The 19,570-nt window shown below is 37.0% G+C and overlaps 1 protein-coding gene and 1 long non-coding RNA gene across 6 annotated transcripts; one reads left to right on the top strand and one right to left on the bottom strand.

The window, feature by feature from the left end:
• The first annotated feature begins 7,029 nt into the window (after positions 1–7,029).
• On the top strand, positions 7,030–14,091 carry LOC103946654 (G-type lectin S-receptor-like serine/threonine-protein kinase At4g27290). Of its 3 annotated transcripts, none has more exons than XM_009357411.3 (7): positions 7,042–8,555; positions 8,668–8,784; positions 8,932–9,080; positions 12,601–12,811; positions 12,897–13,167; positions 13,255–13,402; positions 13,483–14,091. In XM_009357411.3, the coding sequence occupies exons 1-7, from the start codon at positions 7,259–7,261 to the stop codon at positions 13,765–13,767; spliced, it is 2,478 nt and encodes an 825-aa protein (XP_009355686.2). In that variant the 5' UTR covers positions 7,042–7,258; the 3' UTR covers positions 13,768–14,091. The 3 variants fall into 3 exon arrangements, with proteins under 3 accessions (XP_048420074.1, XP_009355686.2, XP_018502824.2); XM_018647308.2 differs by having other exon boundaries at positions 7,049–8,555; positions 12,924–13,167; XM_048564117.1 differs by lacking the exon at positions 13,255–13,402 and having other exon boundaries at positions 7,030–8,555; positions 13,483–13,601.
• A 139-nt stretch (positions 14,092–14,230) lies between these two features.
• LOC125468423 lies at positions 14,231–18,611 on the bottom strand. Of its 3 annotated transcripts, none has more exons than XR_007250798.1 (4): positions 16,109–18,611; positions 15,838–15,950; positions 15,358–15,544; positions 14,368–15,020 (listed from the first exon to the last, which is right to left on the bottom strand). It is a non-coding gene; the product is annotated as an uncharacterized LOC125468423 (long non-coding RNA). The 3 variants fall into 3 exon arrangements; XR_007250797.1 differs by having other exon boundaries at positions 14,369–15,020; positions 15,838–15,940; XR_007250796.1 differs by lacking the exon at positions 16,109–18,611 and having other exon boundaries at positions 14,231–15,020; positions 15,838–16,097.
• Between the last annotated feature and the right edge of the window lie 959 nt (positions 18,612–19,570).

Genomic DNA, 19,570 nt, shown 5'->3' on the forward strand with positions numbered 1-19,570 from the left:
TGATTTTTATAATAAATTTTATCATTGAACAGATAATTATTGATAATAAAATAATTACATTTAAGGAATTGGACTTATTTTAATAAATTGGACTATTCCTACTATTGGCTAAAAAAATTGGACTTATATCAAGTTTTCCCTTATGAGGTGTGTATATCTTATTCCATTGTGTAGCTATTTATAGTAGTAGAAAGGTAAATTCCTTACCCCAATAGGTATTACAACTTAAACAAGATGCTACCTAAAAGATAAGGTAGAATCCCAAAACAATTTCGTAAAATTTACACAATTACATTCCTAACTTAATTCAGACTGCAACATATTCTTCATAATAAATCAATAAATTAATTTCAAACTCGTTCTTTTACGTCTCTCTCCCCCTACACTAATTAGAACTAATGAAAGGAATTTTATGGAAATCCATGCATTACGAAAAGGGTAATTCTAGTTAGATTAAAGCAGTCATGCGTTACCAGTCAGTTGATTCTTCTCAATTATGAAACTACAATATTGTCTTTTGAATTTGGTGTATATACATGCTTATTTCTCTTCTTTGTACGCTTAAATTTCGTCTTTAAATACCCCATCAATTTTATTTAAAAAAAATATGCTTTTATTCTCATATATGAAATTACCCGGCCTAGTGATTTCTTAAAAGAAAAAATTTATTTTCTTCGAACAGTCATAGAATTTTGAAACAAATAACGTGTTAACCAAGCAAAAAACCAGTTAATTTTATTTTACCATGCTTATCTAAACTTCACATAGCATGCACAAACCCAGTAACAGTGTCATACCAAAACTGATGTTGGTCAGGCCAAGGTTGTTTTTCCTTCATTTGTTGAAGGTTTCTCTTGTAAAAGTCTTTAATATTCTCGTCTCTTTATTTTATTAATTTATTTTCTACTGGGTCGTAGGATTGAAACTGTACTTCAATTCCTCCGTCTGAACAATTTTAATTAGTCGAACTTGTCTGCTGAATTTGTTTTTCTCAGTTCATGGTGTTCGCCACTTGGAATTCTACGTTTTAGACTTTGAATCACACACCAAAGAGATTTTTTAGTGTACCTGAGCCAAATGTGATTATACAATTGATTTAAAATTTAAAAAAAAATTACAACTAATTATGTCATGACACTTTATATACTCAATCGTGTTCTCCTACACTAAATTTTTTTTTTCACCCATTAAACCTTCCCCCAAAAAGACGCCATTGAAATTAATTTCTTTTGAAACTTTTTACATTTTCGTCACTTTTGAAATTTCTTTCTTCACGAAAAGTCTCATTCCGCGTGGTGAAGATAAACGTCAATTTGGAGAACGTCCCTTGAATTAACAATGCTTGAGATGATAGATATGAAAGCATAGCACAACAAAAAAGGAATTTCGCTTGCCCACGTTTTCTTGTGCAGTGTTAATTCTATTAATTTAGGGTACTGCTATTCAAACACTCACTTTTATTTCTAACACATTCTTATTAATTTTTGTTTATTAATTATTTTTAATTCATTCGATCTGAAGACAAGAAATTGAGATTAATGTGTAAAAGGTAAAAATAAGTGTATGAATAGCAACATTCCTAATTTTCATCTATCGATTTCTGTTTTCAATAATTATATAAAACAAAATATGTCGGTAACGCAAACCAAATATGGTTATAGTTCGACGCTTTACTTAGTTTTTGTCCACGTTGGACCAAATGTAAATACGTAGAGCAAGTGTTATTTCTTTTCAAATGATGTAGCAGTGTTCAATCTTGTATTATTTATAAAACAGACACTCTTTATTTTAACTAAATTTGGGTTCCCAAATTTTTAAAAATTATTGTGTAATATGCAAATTTTATTTAAACCTAATTAATCTCTTTCTACATCCAATTTAAATTTTAAATGTTAATTGTCTATTTTACCCTAATGCATAATTACTATTAAGTACAAAATAAAATCAATAATAAAACTCAAATTTATCAATAAACCCACACACTATAATTAAACCCTAGCATCACTCTTTGTTTATTCTACATTCATTCCTGCTAAAACTCTTATAGATCAGATAGAGAAAAACAAGCTTTTCTATTGAATGTGGCCAATACCAGGAGCATGTTGATCAATTTAAGCAACTTTGAGGGCTAGAAAATGTAGCCACTAATGATGTTGTGGCTCTTGAAGATGATTAAAAATGTTTTGATAGATATGTTGAAATTTCCTTTTTTTTAGTTTATTTTCTATCATGTTTTAAGTCTAGAACTCACGATGGAAATGTTGGTAATGTTTTAAGTCTAATTAAAAAAAAAAACATTCAATTAGAGATGTTATTTTATAAAGGGGATGAGTGTAAAGATAACCTTACATTGTGAATTGAGTTTGAGAGGGTAATTTAGGTAATAAATTTGGGTTTTAAGGGATATTAATTCTTTAATAAAAAACAATATGAGTGAAGAGAGTAAGTTGGGTGTAGAAAGAGGTTACATGGGTTCAAATAAAATTTCCCTACAACATACGACCTCTGTGGATGCAAATTTCCGCATTCTCCTTCTTGGACAAAATTGCACCTACAAAACAATCACACCTTTGGTCAAGGCCAAAAAGCCTCACACGCCCACGATGAATGGAGGGGGGCTTTGGCCGAAGAACCTCCGTTGCCAAAGTTAGAATTTTGAGGGAAGAGTGTTTGAGAATTTTGTAGAGTTTTGCAAGAGACTTGGAAGTCGTTTTTGGAGAGAATGGAGAGCTATTTCTAGGGATATGGCCAGCCCTATTAGGAGAATAGGGACCGGCCATTTGTGGTATTTTTTGGGTGTAATTTGTAGTTAAAGATTAATTAGGTAATAAATCCATTAATTGACTAATTAACATAATTTAAAAGAAATATTTTGGGGGTTACGGAATAATTACCTTGTGGAGAATATAGGATGAGGGTGGATGAAATAGTTTTGAATTTGTTACCTATTTTGGACACTTTTGACTTGGTTGAGGGAAGATTGCCCGCTGCTTGCGCGTAGGAATCCTGATATGCCTCAAGGGTTATTTTGTCCTCTTCTATCCAAAAATCCATGTGTTGCCTTGTGATTATTTTTGGCTCCACAAATACCCCCACACATGTTGGGATGCTCGCAGAAAATGGCAACAGGTGTAAAGATTTTCTTGCTTTAGGAAACTTTGGACTGCTTCCTATTTTGATGTAGATTCCCTTATTAATAGGAAATTAGATCCTTCTAGGAAAGAGAAATAAATTTCTCTCAAAGCCTATTTAAGTCCACCTTAAGTGGGTTATTAAATCAATTTTGAAGAGCGATTTATTCTACCCTACAAGAGAGAAAGAGAGAGCTTAGAGGATATGTGTTCCCCCTCCTCTAGCAATCTTCTACATCTTGCCCGTGCAAAGGACCATATTTCATTGCTTTCATCGTTTTTTTTTTCCATGCCTCACTGATGTAAGAAAAATTTCATTTTTCTTGTCTTCTTCGTGGATAGTGATGTTGCGGGGCAACCGTTAGGGTGGTGCAACACATCAACTGGCAGGGGCCAGGAGTCGGCTTGGCATGGGCCAAGGAGGTGGTTTGGCAGGGGTCATTACTTGTGCTGCTCGGCTTGATTAAAGCCAAGGATTGGCTCGGCATGGGCCGAGGAAGTGGTGTGGCATTGGCAACGGTTTAGGCTGCCATGTCTGGGCTGCTTGCCAAAAATGAGGAAACAGCTTGAGTTTGATTTCTCAGCTACTGTAGATGGAATAGTCAAGGATGGAGCTGCCAAGATTGGAGTTGCTGAAGATGAAGTGTCGGATAAGCGAACTGTTAAGTGTAAAAGTGGATGCTGCCCCCTAACCATTTGTTTCCTGGTTAATCTTTAAGCATTCGATCTTTTGAGCTATGTGGCCTTCTCAAATTGGAGAGCTTACCCAGATAGGTGTCGAGGATTTAGTTTACCCTCTTGTACTGGAGAGCAATTAGTTTATCCTCTCGCACTGGAGAACAAACCCATATGGGTGTCGGGGAATTGGTTTATCCTCTCGCACTGGAAAGCAATTAGTTTATCTTCTCGCGTTGGAGAGCAAACCTATATGGGTGTCAGGGAATTGGTTTACCCTCTTGCATTGGAAAGCAATTAGTTTATCCTCTCGCATTGGAGAGCAGACCCTTTTGGGTGTCAGGAAATTGGTTTACCCTCTCGTATTGGAGAGCAATCAGTTTATCCTTTCACACTGAAGAGCAGACCCTTTTGGATGTAGGGGAATTGGTTTACCCTCTCGCACTTAAGAACAATTATTTTATCCTCTCGTACTGGAGAGCATGGAAATCATTATCGTGAGTGTAGCTGAGGAAAGCTGGACTACTAGGACAACCGAAATAATCCTTAGCTTACCCTTGGTTCTTACTAGTTAGGTTGGTGTGTCAAAATGGTACTCGTCTGCCCCGGTGTGCCATTAGGCTGAGCTGCTACATTTGTCGGAGCAAAAGTAGTCTTTATATCCAGCAATCTATATGGGGTAGTCCCGTCTGCTCGATCTTGTCATTGAAAGATGACTCGCTTATTTTGGTTATGTCTCATCGGAATGCTTTGTCAATAGCTTCGTTGCACGGGAAATTACGCAATCACTCATTCATGAGCCTTTCTACTTCTTCCAGAATTTTCCTTTGTTGGGGTGGCAAAGCTTTCGACTACCCCTGGTCATGACCTGCTGGTCTAAGCTGCTCTTCCATGTGTTCAACTTGTCAATGCCACAGCTGAGGTAGGTGTGGTATGTTCCTAGCAGGCGAGCGGGTAACTTGCAAGTTACTGGTTGAACTTGAGCCGGATTAAGTGACTGCTTCTCTCCGTCCGCTATGCTGCCTACTTCAATGTAAGGTGGAGGATGCTTCTTGCGGGTCTTACCGCGAATGAACACTTCGCTTGGAAGGTTGCTTATGTTGATTATCGATGTGTGGCCCCTACCGTGACTATATATTTGTCCATAGGCCTAACTAAGAGTGCACGCTCCTCCACACACTAACACGGGAGTATACGCTATCTCGGGGGTCCAGTCGGCAGTGTACTTCGTTAGAACGCTCAATTTGTGACTGGTCAAGTGGCTGCTTACCGGGGCGCTAGTGGAGAGGTTCATCTGCCCTTGTCCTTCTTTGGGACACCTCTTCATGGGCACGTTGGATCTCGGTGCATTGCAAGAGTTGATTCACCAAGGTTATCTATTGTGCAAGGGCGTTCGTCAACTCTATGACTTATCGAGACAAGTGTTGTTAGCTATTTGGGTTGGAAGAGCTTGGAAGGAATATGCCTCCTTGAGCAGTGGAAATGTCCAGGCACGAGATTTGAATTGGGAAATGTCAAATCTGCAGAGAAACATGGTGAAAATGCCCCCGGCTCAATGGTTGTCTGGATGGTTGAGATAGTTTTTTGCTAATTTGGGCTGCTTGGAATGTCGCGGGCTGCTAGGCGGAAGTAGGGGAGGCCACAATAGCAGGCAAGGCCATGGGAGCAGGCTGGGCCACGAGAATGGGCTGCTCAGCAGGAGCAGGCTAGGCCATGAGAGTGGGCTGCTTAATGTATAATGCACGCGGGTGTGAGTCTTGGGCTCTGCTTGGCAACGCATTGAGCGTGGAGTGACATAGCTTAGGCCGTGATCCATCTTGGATGGCACGGCTCGGGCCGTGGTGGTGACACTATGGATCTCGTCGCGGGTGGCTACCGTGGTAGCCACCACGGTGGTTCCCGTGAGGGAAACTTGTGGTGATGGTGCCACTCCACCTATTGTCACATTTAGCCTCGTGGATCGCCGTGGTCCATCTCTTAAGTGTTGAAATTTTCATTTGTTGAATTTTCTAAATTTCTAACCAGTGTACTTCTCTTTTATGTTTTATCAAAGAATTTTTGCAAATAAAAAATTCTAATAATAATAACATACAAGAAATCTACAAATGGACAAAAAAATAGAAAACCTTGGATGCGAAAGTCTTCTACAAGTGTGGGACTCAACTCTCAATGAAAGCACCAATTTGTGGATGCAAATTTCCGCCTTCTCCTTCTTGGACAAAATTGCACCTACAAAACAAATCACACCTTTGGTCAAGGCCAAAAAGCCTCACGCGCCCACGATAAATGGGGGGGGGGGGGGGTGGTTGGGGGCTTTGGCCGAAGAACCTCTGTTGCCAAAGTTAGAATTTTGAGAGAAAAGTGTTTGGAGAATTTTGTAGAGTTTTGCAAGAGACTTGGACGTAGTTTTGGAGAGAATGGAGAGCTATTTCTAGGGATATGGCCGGCCCTATTAGGAGAATAGGGACCGGCCATTTGTGGTATTTTTTGGGTGTAATTTGTAGTTGATTAGCCATTAATAGATTAATTAGGTAATAAATCAATTAATTGACTAATTAACATAATTTAAAAGAAATGTTTTGGTGGTTATGGAATAATTACCTTGTGGAGAATATAGGATGAGGGTGGATGAAATTGTTTTGAATTTGTTACCTATTTTGAACACTTTTGACTTGGTTGAGGGATGATTGCCCGCTGCTGCTGCTCGCGTGTAGGAATCCCGGTATGCCTCAAGATTATTTTTATCCTCTTCTATCCAAAAATTCACTTGTCACCTTGTGATTATTTTTAGCTCCACAACCTCCACTCAATATTTTTCATGTATTCAAAGTTTTGTACAGCTGGATTTACCACTCAATTTTCATCCTTAAAATTAAATTAAAAATAGAAAATAAAGAATAAAAATAAGTAACACTGAAGAAATTTTAATTTACTTTTTTCATCCTTATAAGTTCATGCAATATTTTTTTTTTTCATCAATGTGAGTTCAAAAAAAATAAAATAAAATAAAAAAACCAAGTAACGTGTCTTTTAGCTTGGGAAGTTGTGATGCAAACTCTTGGGTTGGTTTCCGTGTAATCAGAACTGATAATGACTGGACTGGCATTTATATAGACAACAAACTTTTGAGAGGAAGGAACCAAGAGGATTCCTCTCGTTTACTCCAAAACACGCTTTGTCTTCAATTCCAGGCTTGTAGGGCCTCAGCATTCACGGACTCATGTCACGAACGGACGTATCCACTAAGTTATAGATAAAGCAGGAGGCAAGAAAAAAAATCTACTTTTGACTTGTCCGAGGTTAACCATTCTTCGGAATTTTGCACAATTATTTGCCGTCTGAATTGGGATGGACAATGATCGAACCGCAAGGATCTTTTCTTTTTTATTATATATTTAGCTTGAATGATACCATTACCATGATGAAGGGAACTGGAGAATAAAAAGAATTCAATGAGGGGTTTTGGTTTTTTGCTTTTCGTCAGTACTAATTTGCTCTTTCTGCTGTACATATCCAAAATTTCCCTTGCAGTTGACAGCATTGGTCCTTCGCAGTCTATACTTGACGGAACGACCTTGGTTTCAAAAGATGGAAGCTTTGAGCTTGGTTTCTTCAGTCCAGGTAGCTCCAAGAATCGCTATTTGGGAATTTGGTACAACTACAAGAACATCCCCGTTCAAACAGTTGTTTGGGTGGCAAACAGATGCAACCCAATCAGTGACTTGTCTGGCGTGTTGATGATAAACAACACAGGCTATCTTGTGGTGTTGGGTCAAAATAAGACTGTTTTTTGGTCAGCCGGCTCAGTTAGACACGCCGAAAGTGCAAGGGTACAGCTGTTAGATTCTGGAAATTTGGTACAAACAGATGGGAAAGATGGAAATTCCGGAACCTATTTGTGGCAAAGCTTTGACTATCCCTCTGATACATTGTTACCAGGAATGAAGTTGGGATGGGACTTGAGGACAGGTCTAAATCGACGTATATCAGCATGGAAAAATGCAGAAGACCCATGTCCTGGTACCTTCACTTATGGGATTGAAATGGATCTTCAAGCATACCCTCAAGCATTCGTTCGGAACAGCACTTCAAAAATCTATCGTGCCATCCCATTGAATGGCCTTACATTCTGTGGTTCATCAGAAAAACATAGTACGCGTTATAGTTTCAACTTTGTCTACAACAATAGTGAAGTGTACTACATGTACAACCCAACCATTAGGTCTATTACCTCAAGAATAGTTTTGAACCAAACTACCAGTTCGTGCGCTCGCTTTCATTGGAAGAAAGAAAGTCAAGATTGGACGGTACATTCATCAAGACCTAGAGATTTGTGTGATCGCTATAGCTTCTGCGGAGCGAATTCGAACTGTATCATTGGTCAGAGTCCAGTCTGCCAGTGTCTAAAAGGATTCAAGCCTAAGTCTCAAGAAAAATGGAATTTGACGGACTGGTCTCTAGGATGCTTGCGCAATGAACCTTTAAGCTGCCAGGGAAGAGACAAAGATGGGTTTGTCAAATTCGTTGGTTTGAAACTGCCAGACACTACACATTCTTGGGTGGACAAAACCATAAATCTCAAGGAATGCAGCGCCAAATGCTTGAAAAACTGTTCCTGTACGGCTTATAGAAGCTCGGATACTGGAGGACGCACTGGTTGCACCATTTGGTTTGGCGATCTAATAGATATCGCACAGGTTTCGGCTGGTGGGCAGGAAATATTTATTCGAATGCCAGCTTCAGAGTTAGGTATGTATTTTGTATTATGATTCATGAGTTGCTTGTTAAGTACTTTTTACGTTATAACTCCCTTTTGCTTCTATCAAAGTAAAAGAACTGACCCTTCTTTTTATTGCTGAAGAAAAAAATGATGGAAAAGTGAAGACAGCAGTGATAGTTGCAGCTGTGGTAGTAGTAGTGTTTTCTGGATTGCTGTTAGTTGGGTGTTACATTCGTCGAAGCAGGAAAAAATTAGAAGGTAAATTAACTTACCCTCACCATCTTTCCAATATCGAGTTTAAATTTGTTTAAAGATATATGGTATATGTATATAGAAGCTTTGGTTTGCTTTATTCTTTCTAAAGGCTATAGCTAACCACCATTTCAACTACATGCGAGAAAACAGAAATAAGACAAAGAGATCAGGACAATGAAGGGGCACGAAATGGGGAACTTGAGCTCCCGCTCTTTGAACTGACTGCATTAGTTAGTGCAACAGATAACTTCTCAAGCAATAACAAGATTGGGGAAGGCGGCTTTGGACCTGTTTACAAGGTATTTTGTTTTTTCAAAGTAAATTTTTATATAAAGGTTTTTTTTATTACACCCCATATTCAAATTTAATATTAAATGATTTGTATACCTGAATATGCAATGACAATTTTGATTTTAAAAGGTTTAAAAAACAAAAAACAAAAAAAAAAGGAATTCTAAATGCACCCAAATCACTTTTAACGTGTATATTTCAAGATTATTTATCTTCATAACTCTCTAAACTACTCTCACTCTCAAGATAAAAGATAGAACAAAACCCTAACCAATGAACTAGAGACACATTAGTTAAAAAAAAATTATTTTTGACAAATATAACATGAAATCTACATTTCAGAAGCTTCACATGAGGTATGACTTCATATTTATTATTGTTTTAGTGAGTTCAACGACATCGGCATGCCTATAGCTGCGTTAGGAATGATATTCCTATCAGCATGCCTATATCTGCGTTATGAATGATATTCCTAAAAAAGTATGGTTGATGATGACAATCACACACTAATAAACTGACACACCCCGACCCAGAAAGTCCACTTGGACCCTGAATCGAGCTGTGCTGGCTGACACCTGGAAGGTGACGAAGCCATAAAATGTGATAGTGCATAAAAAGTGAATAAATTTGAATCTAAAAGTGTCTAAGTACCAGAGTGCGCTACGAGTGGGAGCGAACCCATTTCACACGCGATGTCAGAGCATAAGTAAGGTGCAGTAATGTGGGTAAGAATCATACCCTCAAAAATATCCATCAATACTAAGATTCGCCATAGATTCTTGTCGATACAAACTCAGCAGCTAAAACCTGGAGGGCACCAAACAGAAGGTGTGAGTAAGCAATAAAACTAAGCTTCCCAAAGTTTCTACCTCTCAAAAAGTAATGCCCCTAAATGTAAAACCCGTATCGTTTTCCATAAGACAGTACAACATATATACATATATCCAAACCATACTCGGAAATGACCAAAACCACGGTTTGCCATCACATCCACCATACATTAATAAGTAGGCCAAATGAACTAAATCAATACAAAGTGATATATCAGTCAGAGTCAGCTAAAATGACATGTACAACTTATCCGTATCTCATCAATCATGGCTAGCATATAAGTCGGAGTCACCTATAGTGACCTGTACGACTTATTCATATCTCGTCAATCCTGGCTAGCATATAAGTCGGAGTCACCTATAGTGACCTGTACGACTTATCCATATCTCGTCAATCCTTGCTAGCATATAAGTCGGAGTCACCTATAGTGACATGTACGACTTATCCATATCTCATCAATCCTGGCTAGCAAATAGCTCAATAAGTATACCTGCACACGAGTAGGAACCACCTAAAGTGGTATGTACGACAGGCCTGGGTGTAATACATATAAACGCTCTAGTGCTACGATCACGTGAAGGCTGTGCGAATAATCGAGGGTCACCTACGAGTCGGAACCACCTAAGGTGGTCTGTACGACAGGACTGTGCACCTACCTTGGATCCAAGGTGAGCGTAAGGTGCGGGAGGTGAACATCACGTGAAGGACTGTAACCTGGCCACGGGCGGGAGCACTAACACCGAGGTGCAAGTTTATGAGCTCTCAATGCATCTCAATATAACATGTGCAACTCATGGCAACCAGTACGACCGTATCGAAGTTGCCTAACTCATAACTGTAGTCATGCTATAACGCAATCGATTCAACTAGTACCATAAACTCACCTGAACTTACCTGGGTGTCCTGAGTTCATCTTTGCACTTGAAAGCATTCCCAATAATTATATGCAAGTAATATACATATGGATATATCATGATGCAATCTACCACTCAACCATGTCATAGCATTTTCAATTATAAACAATATAGTGTGAAGTGTACAATCAATAACGCCCTACTCCCAAACTACTTATTTTCAAGGATAATTATTCATGACAACCCAATTAACATTAATTTAACTAACTAATTCATAAAACTAAAACTTGCCTTAACCAATTTCGAACGTCCGTAACTATACCGTTATAATCCGGACTCGCAAACGGCTTTCGCTTATGCGTTCACATCCACGAGTATTACGAGAATATGTTAAAAGAATAAGTCATACGTCTCTCTAGACGATGGTCAACAGAAGTCAAAGTCCTTACCTCTAGGGCAATTTCGTAAATTCACGTTTTTAAAATAAAATAAAAACGTAAAATTTGGAACGGGTTGTCACATAAACTCTAGCCATATGTAATCACAAAAATCCGAAGATGTGAAGAGTGTGTGGGGTTAAAAAATTAAAAAAAAAATTAAAAACATAAAATATGTATTTGCACCTAAGATGTGAAGAGTATGAGGTGTATGTAGAAAATGTGGGGTGTAAAAAATATGGGGTGTATGTTGAGAGTGTGGGATGAGGGTATTACGAGTAAGTATGTAGGGTGTATTAAGATAAATTTTAATTGAAAAAGTAAATGTGGGGAGGGGGTGTATTCAATAATATATGAGTTGTTAGTAAAACAAGCCTTATATAAATAACAAATAAGAAGGATTACATCCAAAAAGGGAAGACATGGATGGAAGAGAAAAGCCTCTATCCTATAATAAAAAATCTGTAACAAATTTCCATAGAAAAAGAGAATTTCAAGGATGAAACTAAGAATTCCAAACCTAACGGTCCCAAACCACCGAAGGTCGCTTGCTCTATTTAATATCTTAGGCAAGAGAAAGCGTGAGATGACCATCAAAATAATTAGCCCAAACCAAAGTCTCATCAATTTCAGCAGTCTTAGGCAAACAATGGACCAAATTTGATCCAAATAGTATGTAAACTATCATGGAGAGAGGCAGAACAAATCTAATTCTCATCCACAATAAAATTGGAGACCCGTGCATGCAAAGTTTTTCCCAAAGCCTTTGGAATATTTAAAACTTCAATTAAGGATTTATCCAACAAATTGGCATGCAAAAAAGAATTTTTTTGACATGAACAAATAATCCAACATGACTTCTGTTGTAATTCAAAAAAAGAGGACGAAGACCAGGCCACATAGAAGAGTCTTGTACAAGGAGGAGGGCAAACCATGATTATTGAAAAAACAACCACGAAAAAGTGAAGAAAGAGGTGACCAAGATGTCCCAAAACTTTTCCAGAAGAAAAGCCTGATTCAAAGAAGTGAAATTCCGAATGCCAAGACCACCCTCATTTAATGAAGAACAACACCTTTTCCATGACTGCAACAAAAAAAAAAAAAGAAGCGAAAGTGGATCACCTTGTCGAACACCACGACTGCAACTGAAAAAGTCCACCAGAGAGCCATTAAAGAGAATTGGTAAGTGTGCTGAATGAAAAATAGAACCAATCTACTGAACAAAAGAAGAATGAAAATCAGAAGCCCGAAGCACTCAAGTTAGGAAAGCCCAATAAAGAGTGTCAAAAGCTTTAGCAACATCAAACTTAGTTGCTATATTACCCTCATAGCATTTATTGTCAAGCAAAGTAATACATTCCGAAGCTTTTCAAGTTAGCAGTATTTGAGATAGAGTGAATTTCCAGGGGACACTAGCAGATGGACAAGAAATTGCTGTGAAGAGGCTATCAAGAAGTTCAGGCCAAGGATTGAACGAGTTCATGAATGAAGTTATAGTAATTGCGAAACTTCAGCACCGAAATCTGGTAAAGCTTCTTGGTTGTTGCGTTGAAGGAGAGGAGAAAATGCTGATCTATGAATACTTGCCCAACGGAAGCTTGGACTCCTTCATTTTCGGTTTGGACCCTTGGAACCTTATAAAGTTTTGCAGAACTAATTTGTTAATAGCTCTAAAATAATTTTGTGTATCGGTTCTAAGCAGTTTTGCATTCGGATTTACCTGTGCCAGATCAACCGAGTGGAGAACTTCTGTTAGATTGGCCTAAACGTTTCAACATTATTTGCGGAATTGCTCGCGGTCTCCTCTATCTTCACCAAGATTCGAGGCTGAGGATTATTCATAGAGATCTGAAAGCAAGTAATGTTTTACTTGACAATGAAATGAACCCGAAAATTTCAGATTTTGGCTTGGCTAGAACATTGACTGGAGGAGATCAAACTGGTGGAAATACAGACAGAGTAGTTGGAACATAGTAAGTCTGTGTTTTAGTACCTTCTATTGATCCACTTTTGTCATGAATGGTTTGTTTTGTGATCTATAATGTTTGTACTTTGTACAGTGGTTACATGGCACCTGAATATGTTATAGATGGGCTATTTTCTGTGAGGTCTGATGTCTTTAGCTTCGGTGTTTTGGTACTGGAGCTCATTAGTGGAAGAAAAAATAAGGAATTCTACCATCCAACCAGCCCTAATCTTATTGGACATGCAAGTATCAAGTGTAATATTTCTTCTTCTTCCATAGTAGCTACGCCTATAATTGATGAAGAAATTTTGGAATGTTTCAGGCATGGAGATTATGGAATGAAGGCAGGCATTCAGAACTTATGGATACATGTTTAGGAAGCTCATGCGTGCTATCAGAAGTGTTACGTTGCATACACGTTAGTCTCTTGTGCGTGCAACATCATCCTGAGGATAGACCAGGCATGGCGTCTGTGGTTATAATGTTGGGAACTGAGATTGCATTGGCACCACCCAAACATCCCGGTTTCTTTATGGAAAGAGAATCACATGAAGGAGGTCCTTGTTCAGGCAACGAATTATCCATTACGGTTTTGGATCCTCGATGAGGATCGACTATCCATGATTGAAAAGTAAATAGCCGTCTTTACTTGGTTCAAGCATTGAGGCAAGATAAGGACCATTTGGCTATAATATCTCAGTAGGCCTCAGTTGAGTCAGTCTTCTCCAATTAAGCAGCGAGCTTCTGTTGCACTTCATCAAATGCAGCCTTGTTGTTCCTCTTATGAATCAGAAGGGACCCCTAATTTAAATGATTGTCTTTGATTCCATGCATAAGTAAACCCCTGATATAAGGGATTGGGTTTTGGATTGGAACCGATTCCGCACTGGTTCTTCACCACTTATACAAAAGCTGAATCATTGGAGTTTTATATTTGCGACAATATTTATTGAGAAGATAATCTGGTTGTTGATTGGTTAGAATTTGTGGCCCGTGCTTATTTTACCAAATTATAGGTGTCTCACATGCGACCATTGATAAATAGCTAATCTTGTCAAATTATTTTCTCTATTTTTATGGAAACATAAGAAACTAAGTCTTTTATTTTTATTTTTATTCTTATTCTTCAATACAACAATGGAATTGGAATCAAATATAAGACCTCAAGTAGTACAAAGAAAAATAATCTTAATAACTTTTGTAACTAAGCTACCTGCTTACCCTTTAATTGTTAAAATCGAGTTCGACAACATATCTGATATTCAGGTTTGGCGCAGTTAATAGCCCAAATCGAATTCAACCAGACCGCTTGTACTGTATTGAATCTTGATACTCATTTAAACTTAAAGTATATATTTTACCTAAGAAAAGTTATTTTTGCACATATTATACATACTAGCCTTTCTGCACGCGCTTTATGCATGCGAAAGATTTCTTTTACATAAAGGTGCGCTACGCGCGGCATACAGAGTTTTAATGAAGCTAATAATTTTGAATACACTAAATACCCAAGGCCAAATTCTCACATGCAACATATGTCAACATAGCGCATTCTATCAAAGAATTATAGAGAACTTTCCCATTGTAACAAGTCAACATAAAATTCATTAAGTGGTTACCACAGATTGATCCTGGAGTGCGTTGTCTCTGAAATTTGATGGTTAATTAGTAACCGTGAAAACTGAAATGCATGGAAACTCATCAACCAAAACCAGGAGGCACATCGGGGTCTTCATCACTACCATCACATGCTCGCTTGTGATCCATTTCCGTAGATATACCAGGTGCCAGTCTGTTATCATCGGGAGCCAGCCTGTCCTGCAGCTGACGTGAACTTTCCTTCCGTCCTTCCATGGCTCCCTTTACATGAGGTAGTTAATGGATATCAGGACAAAAAAAAATCATCAAACAAAGAAAGCGAACAATGGTTAAGGGGATGTAATTAAAAGTGGCTTCTAGAACTTCAGGATCAATAACATTTAGAAAGATGTTAGGGTAGAGGAACTATAATGTTGGCATCAAATGAAACCTTTCTCATCTGACCAACAAAGTACATTACATGTCATATGCCATCATCATGGCTGCAAAAACCTTTTCGGTTAACACTCATAAACATGGAACAAACTCCAGAAAGTAAAAATTTCACAAATAGCCAAATAGGTTAAAAAAAATTTGAACTTTCAGTCAAATGGTCTACCTTGTCTTTTTTTTTTTTTTTTTTTTTTTTTAGCATTACTGAAGGGGCAGATTTTTCTGTTTCTTTTGTCCTTGGCAGTGTTTGTTGGAATAAGAGTGTGTGCACCTAATGGAATCACCAACAAAGTGATTCAAACTTTTGCAGAGCCTGCAGTTACTCTCTAGAGGCCCCATCATTGTTCGTAATTCTGCAAAGAAAGAAGAAAATGAGGATGGCGATTGAAGTACTCACCAATTCAAAAATGGACCTTCAGAAAATTTAGATGGTGATTGAAGCCTCGAAGAGCTATATTCTTCTCTACCAATTAGTGCAGATCAGAAGAGTAATTTAAAAGACAAAAATTCCCCAAACCTAAGTCATGGAGGCGAAGCATACACATTGAACCAAAAGACAGACCATCAAATTATCAAAATCCAGTCAAACACAAATGAGTTAAACATAAAAAAAGAAACGACCTCCATCATCAAAATTAAATCGTACCTTTGCATCGCCCACCCATCCGCGGGAACAGCACATAGAAACCTCGTGCTGGAATTTTCAGAAAGCATCCTCGTCCACCCGAACAACACATAGAACCCTCGCCCTGGAATTTCCTTAAGGCATATGAATTAATAAAGTTTAAGTTTCTCAGTTAAACCAATTGCTCAAACAATCACTTTTTTAATAAAATTGGGTCTTCATATATTTTCTACGTAATCAATCACTTGCATTTGCGATTTAAAATAAATAAATAAAAAAGGATAGAGTTTACCTGGGATAAGGGAACATATCGAGAAGATAGTATTTGGGCTTCGAGGTATCAATTTCATCTGGGGTTCGAAAAAGTCTGATTTCCTCTCAATGACGCTACCATTTGAACTCGATTTCGTGGAAAGGATATGGCCTCACCACCGGTTGCTGCTCGGCTTCTGCTCCACCACCCCCATTGGCTTTCTCGGCCATCGAGTTTATGAAAATAGAGCAATGGAAAAATTGGATTAACATAACCAATAGTTTCATGGAAGCTGAAATTAAGCCCATTCTTTTCGTCTCATCAAGAAGTATGATTTTCTTTTTTGAATCACTCGATTTCATTGAGTATTGAAGAAGTTATGAACGTTTAAGGTTTACCTTTATTCCGGCAATTTCATTGAGTATTAAAGAAGTTGGCAACCATTGGACTTTCAAATAGGTATAATCTTATTCTACACTTCTTATATTCATTTTGATATATTATAGGTTGAATTTGGCTAAGAAATGATTGAGTTACGAAGTTTTGAAAATTGCCCAAACTTTCAGTCAAGAGGTCTGAGACACTTAACGGAGCTTTTAACGGAAGGACCAAAATAATGGATAGTGGACAATCACAGGGACTATTTCTATTGATTTGCAATTTCAGAAACCAAAGTGATGTATTATGCAAATCTCATTAATCATTTTAGCTAAAAAGTTTTTTTTTTATTTGATTAACAATTCAAACATACCTTTATATTTATTAGTATATTGATTTCCTTGACAATTCAAGTAGATCTTTTGTGTGTGTGTGTGTGTGTGTTTTTTCTTTTCTGGGTGTTTGATTTTATTTGAATTTCTTAATGGGAAGTGTTATTGATACTCCAAAAATCTCATTCTACACTCCTCACAAGTGTATTTTTCTTTTCAAATATAGCAAGTTTGGAGTGTAGAATGAGATTTTTGGAGTGCCAATAATAACTCCGTGTTCAAAGGATGCTTTGGTTAGTAGCCATTTTATTTATTGAATTTTTTTTTTTTTTTTGGATTTATAGCACCAAGGGTATTGGTGAATGGTGAAGAGTGGGTTCACGTATCTTAAACATGTAGTGGGAAGCGAGTGTTTTGTTTTAGTGTTTTAGATAATTTGAGGAACATGTAGATACTATGATTTGTGGTTGCTTTCTTAAACCATGATAAAGCAGTCCATATAATTTTAACATAGATATCATTTTTTATCTAATGCATGAGTATATGAAATGTTCAGAGGATAAAATATTGGGCAACATTGTGTGATTTAAAATGCAAAAAGAAACAATGAACCATGTTTGATATTTTGTTTGTGTGAAAGTTTGCATCTTTTTTATGGTTGGATTCATGGGTTTTTTCTTAAGCTTTGAAGTTCTTAGTTTTTATCAATAAATTTAATCTGGGTTTCATTTATTTGTGAAACTAGCACTTTTTTTGTGAAAGATTTTCAGTAAATGATTGCTTATTTGGCTTTAAATTTGACCTCTTTAAATTTTCAGGTTGTTCTAGACTTTGTCAATTATGCAGAGTTGTCTTCGGCACAGCTCGATAGCAACTTTGGGTGAGTCTAAATTGCTAGTAGATATGATTTTTCTTTAATTTATTCATCTTTTTTCGAATTTATTTGCAAATATTTTTTAAGCCCATGTGATTCAAAGTTCAAATTTATTTGTAAAGTATAAGTGTGGGTGTGGACACCCAATATGACTTTTAAATGGTGTTGCTATCTGGTATTTGACAGAATTGTATTGGGAATAAATAATGATAATTAGAATGTCCTGAAGAAAAAAAAAAAATCAAGCATTGCAGTGTTCAGGATGATAATTTGTATCCAATATGATCATTAGCCAGTCAAATAACCTAATTTGGGAAGTGGGTTTTAAAGTTTTAATAGTTTTGTTGTGTGTAACTTTGCCTTGCTACCAAGAATCTAATAACCAAAGGCTTAGTTATTTACCCCAAATGGTTTTCAATTTGTTGTAGGTAAACGAGAGCTACTATATTGTTATGCACAACAACACAGGGGAATGGAAGGAAAGTAAAAATTCAAGCTTTTAATACAAATTAAAAATGGGGCAACGCTAAACAAAAGATAGATAAAACTGACCACTACTTTTTTTTCCATTTAAATATAAATCAATTGATTAAGTGTGTGTTTAAAATGAAGTTTCAATTGTTTTCAAATTCTAACAAGGAACTCCTACGCGTTAAGATAATCTATTTAGAGTTTTTATCCACTTTTGATTATTCAGAATTTCAATTTTCTTTTCATATAAAGTTTCCATTTTTCTTTTGAGTGAGAGAAGAAGCTTTAATTTGGGTTTACAATTTTTCCCTTTGTAGATTTTCGAAGTAGGACCGAGATTTCAAAAGACACTTCAAGTTCTGGAAATTTTTTTTGTTATGCTTTTGTTATATCAAGTTCTAAATTGTGCAAACCATTTCTTTACTTAGAGAAAATTAAGCACAATCCTGCTTATATACATATTGTTATTTTAAGAAACAATTTTGTTAGTCTTAATAAGAAACTACAATTTACTTTTGGGTTTCATCCTTGACTGAATTTGAATTTATGCCCAAGTCTAATCTACTCCAAAGACAGGCTGAGCAAAAGGAGGAAAGGTTTAAGCAAGTATGTGTACTATGTGTTTTCATCAATTCTTTCTCAGAATGTGCCTTCATTGTTGGTTTATGTACTATTTTTCTCTGCCTAAAAATTTGAAATAAATATGATCTTTTCACTATTGCTTCTTGTTCCAAGTTTTTTCCACAGAATATAAAAAAAGAAATAAATATTTGTTTCCCTTTTTCTACTTTGTTCTTTTGCAGCAAAACAAGCATAATTTTGTTGGTACTGCTTATTTAGTGAAGCAACAGTTTCATATTGTGAATTGTCTTTGAGTGTTTATCACTTTATTCTTTACGGTTCCAGCTTCCTAAATGAAGTTTGACATGTATGGAATTTGACAATTTGTAACCATAAACTTCATTTTGCCCATGGACACCTATTTTGTTCCTTATTGTTGATAGAGTTGTAAATAAATTTGCACATGCATGTGAATAGTATTGTCAAATGTATATACATATATATAAAAAAAATTTAGAACTTCTACATGACACACCCCGACCGAGATCAGAGCATGCTAGCCGTCACGTAGAAGTGACGTAACCATGTGCACAGTGCGAAAGCTAATAAATAATAAAAGTACGAATAAATAAAAGCTAGCTATACACAAAGTAAGAACATACATGTGCAAGCGTAAGTGTGAAAACAAAGTTCAGAGCATGGAAGACCTAGTACAGTCCGGGAGAAACAACACTAAATAAAAACACCCAAAGGTGGTCCTACACTGGTGATAATCTGTCAGATATGCCGGGAAAATCCTCTGGGGAGCCACCAAAAGTGCTAGACAACTAGAACCTAGAGGGGCGCAAAACAGAAAGCGTGAGTGGGCAAAAATAAAGCTTTTCA

The sequence above is a fragment of a genome, unplaced genomic scaffold, assembly GCF_019419815.1.
Source record: "Pyrus x bretschneideri cultivar Hongxiangsu unplaced genomic scaffold, Pyrus_bretschneideri_v1 Contig38, whole genome shotgun sequence".
Lineage (NCBI taxonomy): Eukaryota > Viridiplantae > Streptophyta > Magnoliopsida > Rosales > Rosaceae > Pyrus > Pyrus x bretschneideri.

Coding starts and splice junctions, on each gene's coding strand:
- LOC103946654 (XM_009357411.3), top strand. CDS start 7,259: ATGAGGGGTTTTGGTTTTTTGCTTTTCGTCAGTACTAATTTGCTCTTT. Junction 9,081..12,600: donor GCTTTGGACCTGTTTACAAG/GTATTTTGTTTT, acceptor GTGAATTTCCAG/GGGACACTAGCAGATGGACA. Junction 13,403..13,482: donor GCCCTAATCTTATTGGACAT/GCAAGTATCAAG, acceptor GGAATGTTTCAG/GCATGGAGATTATGGAATGA.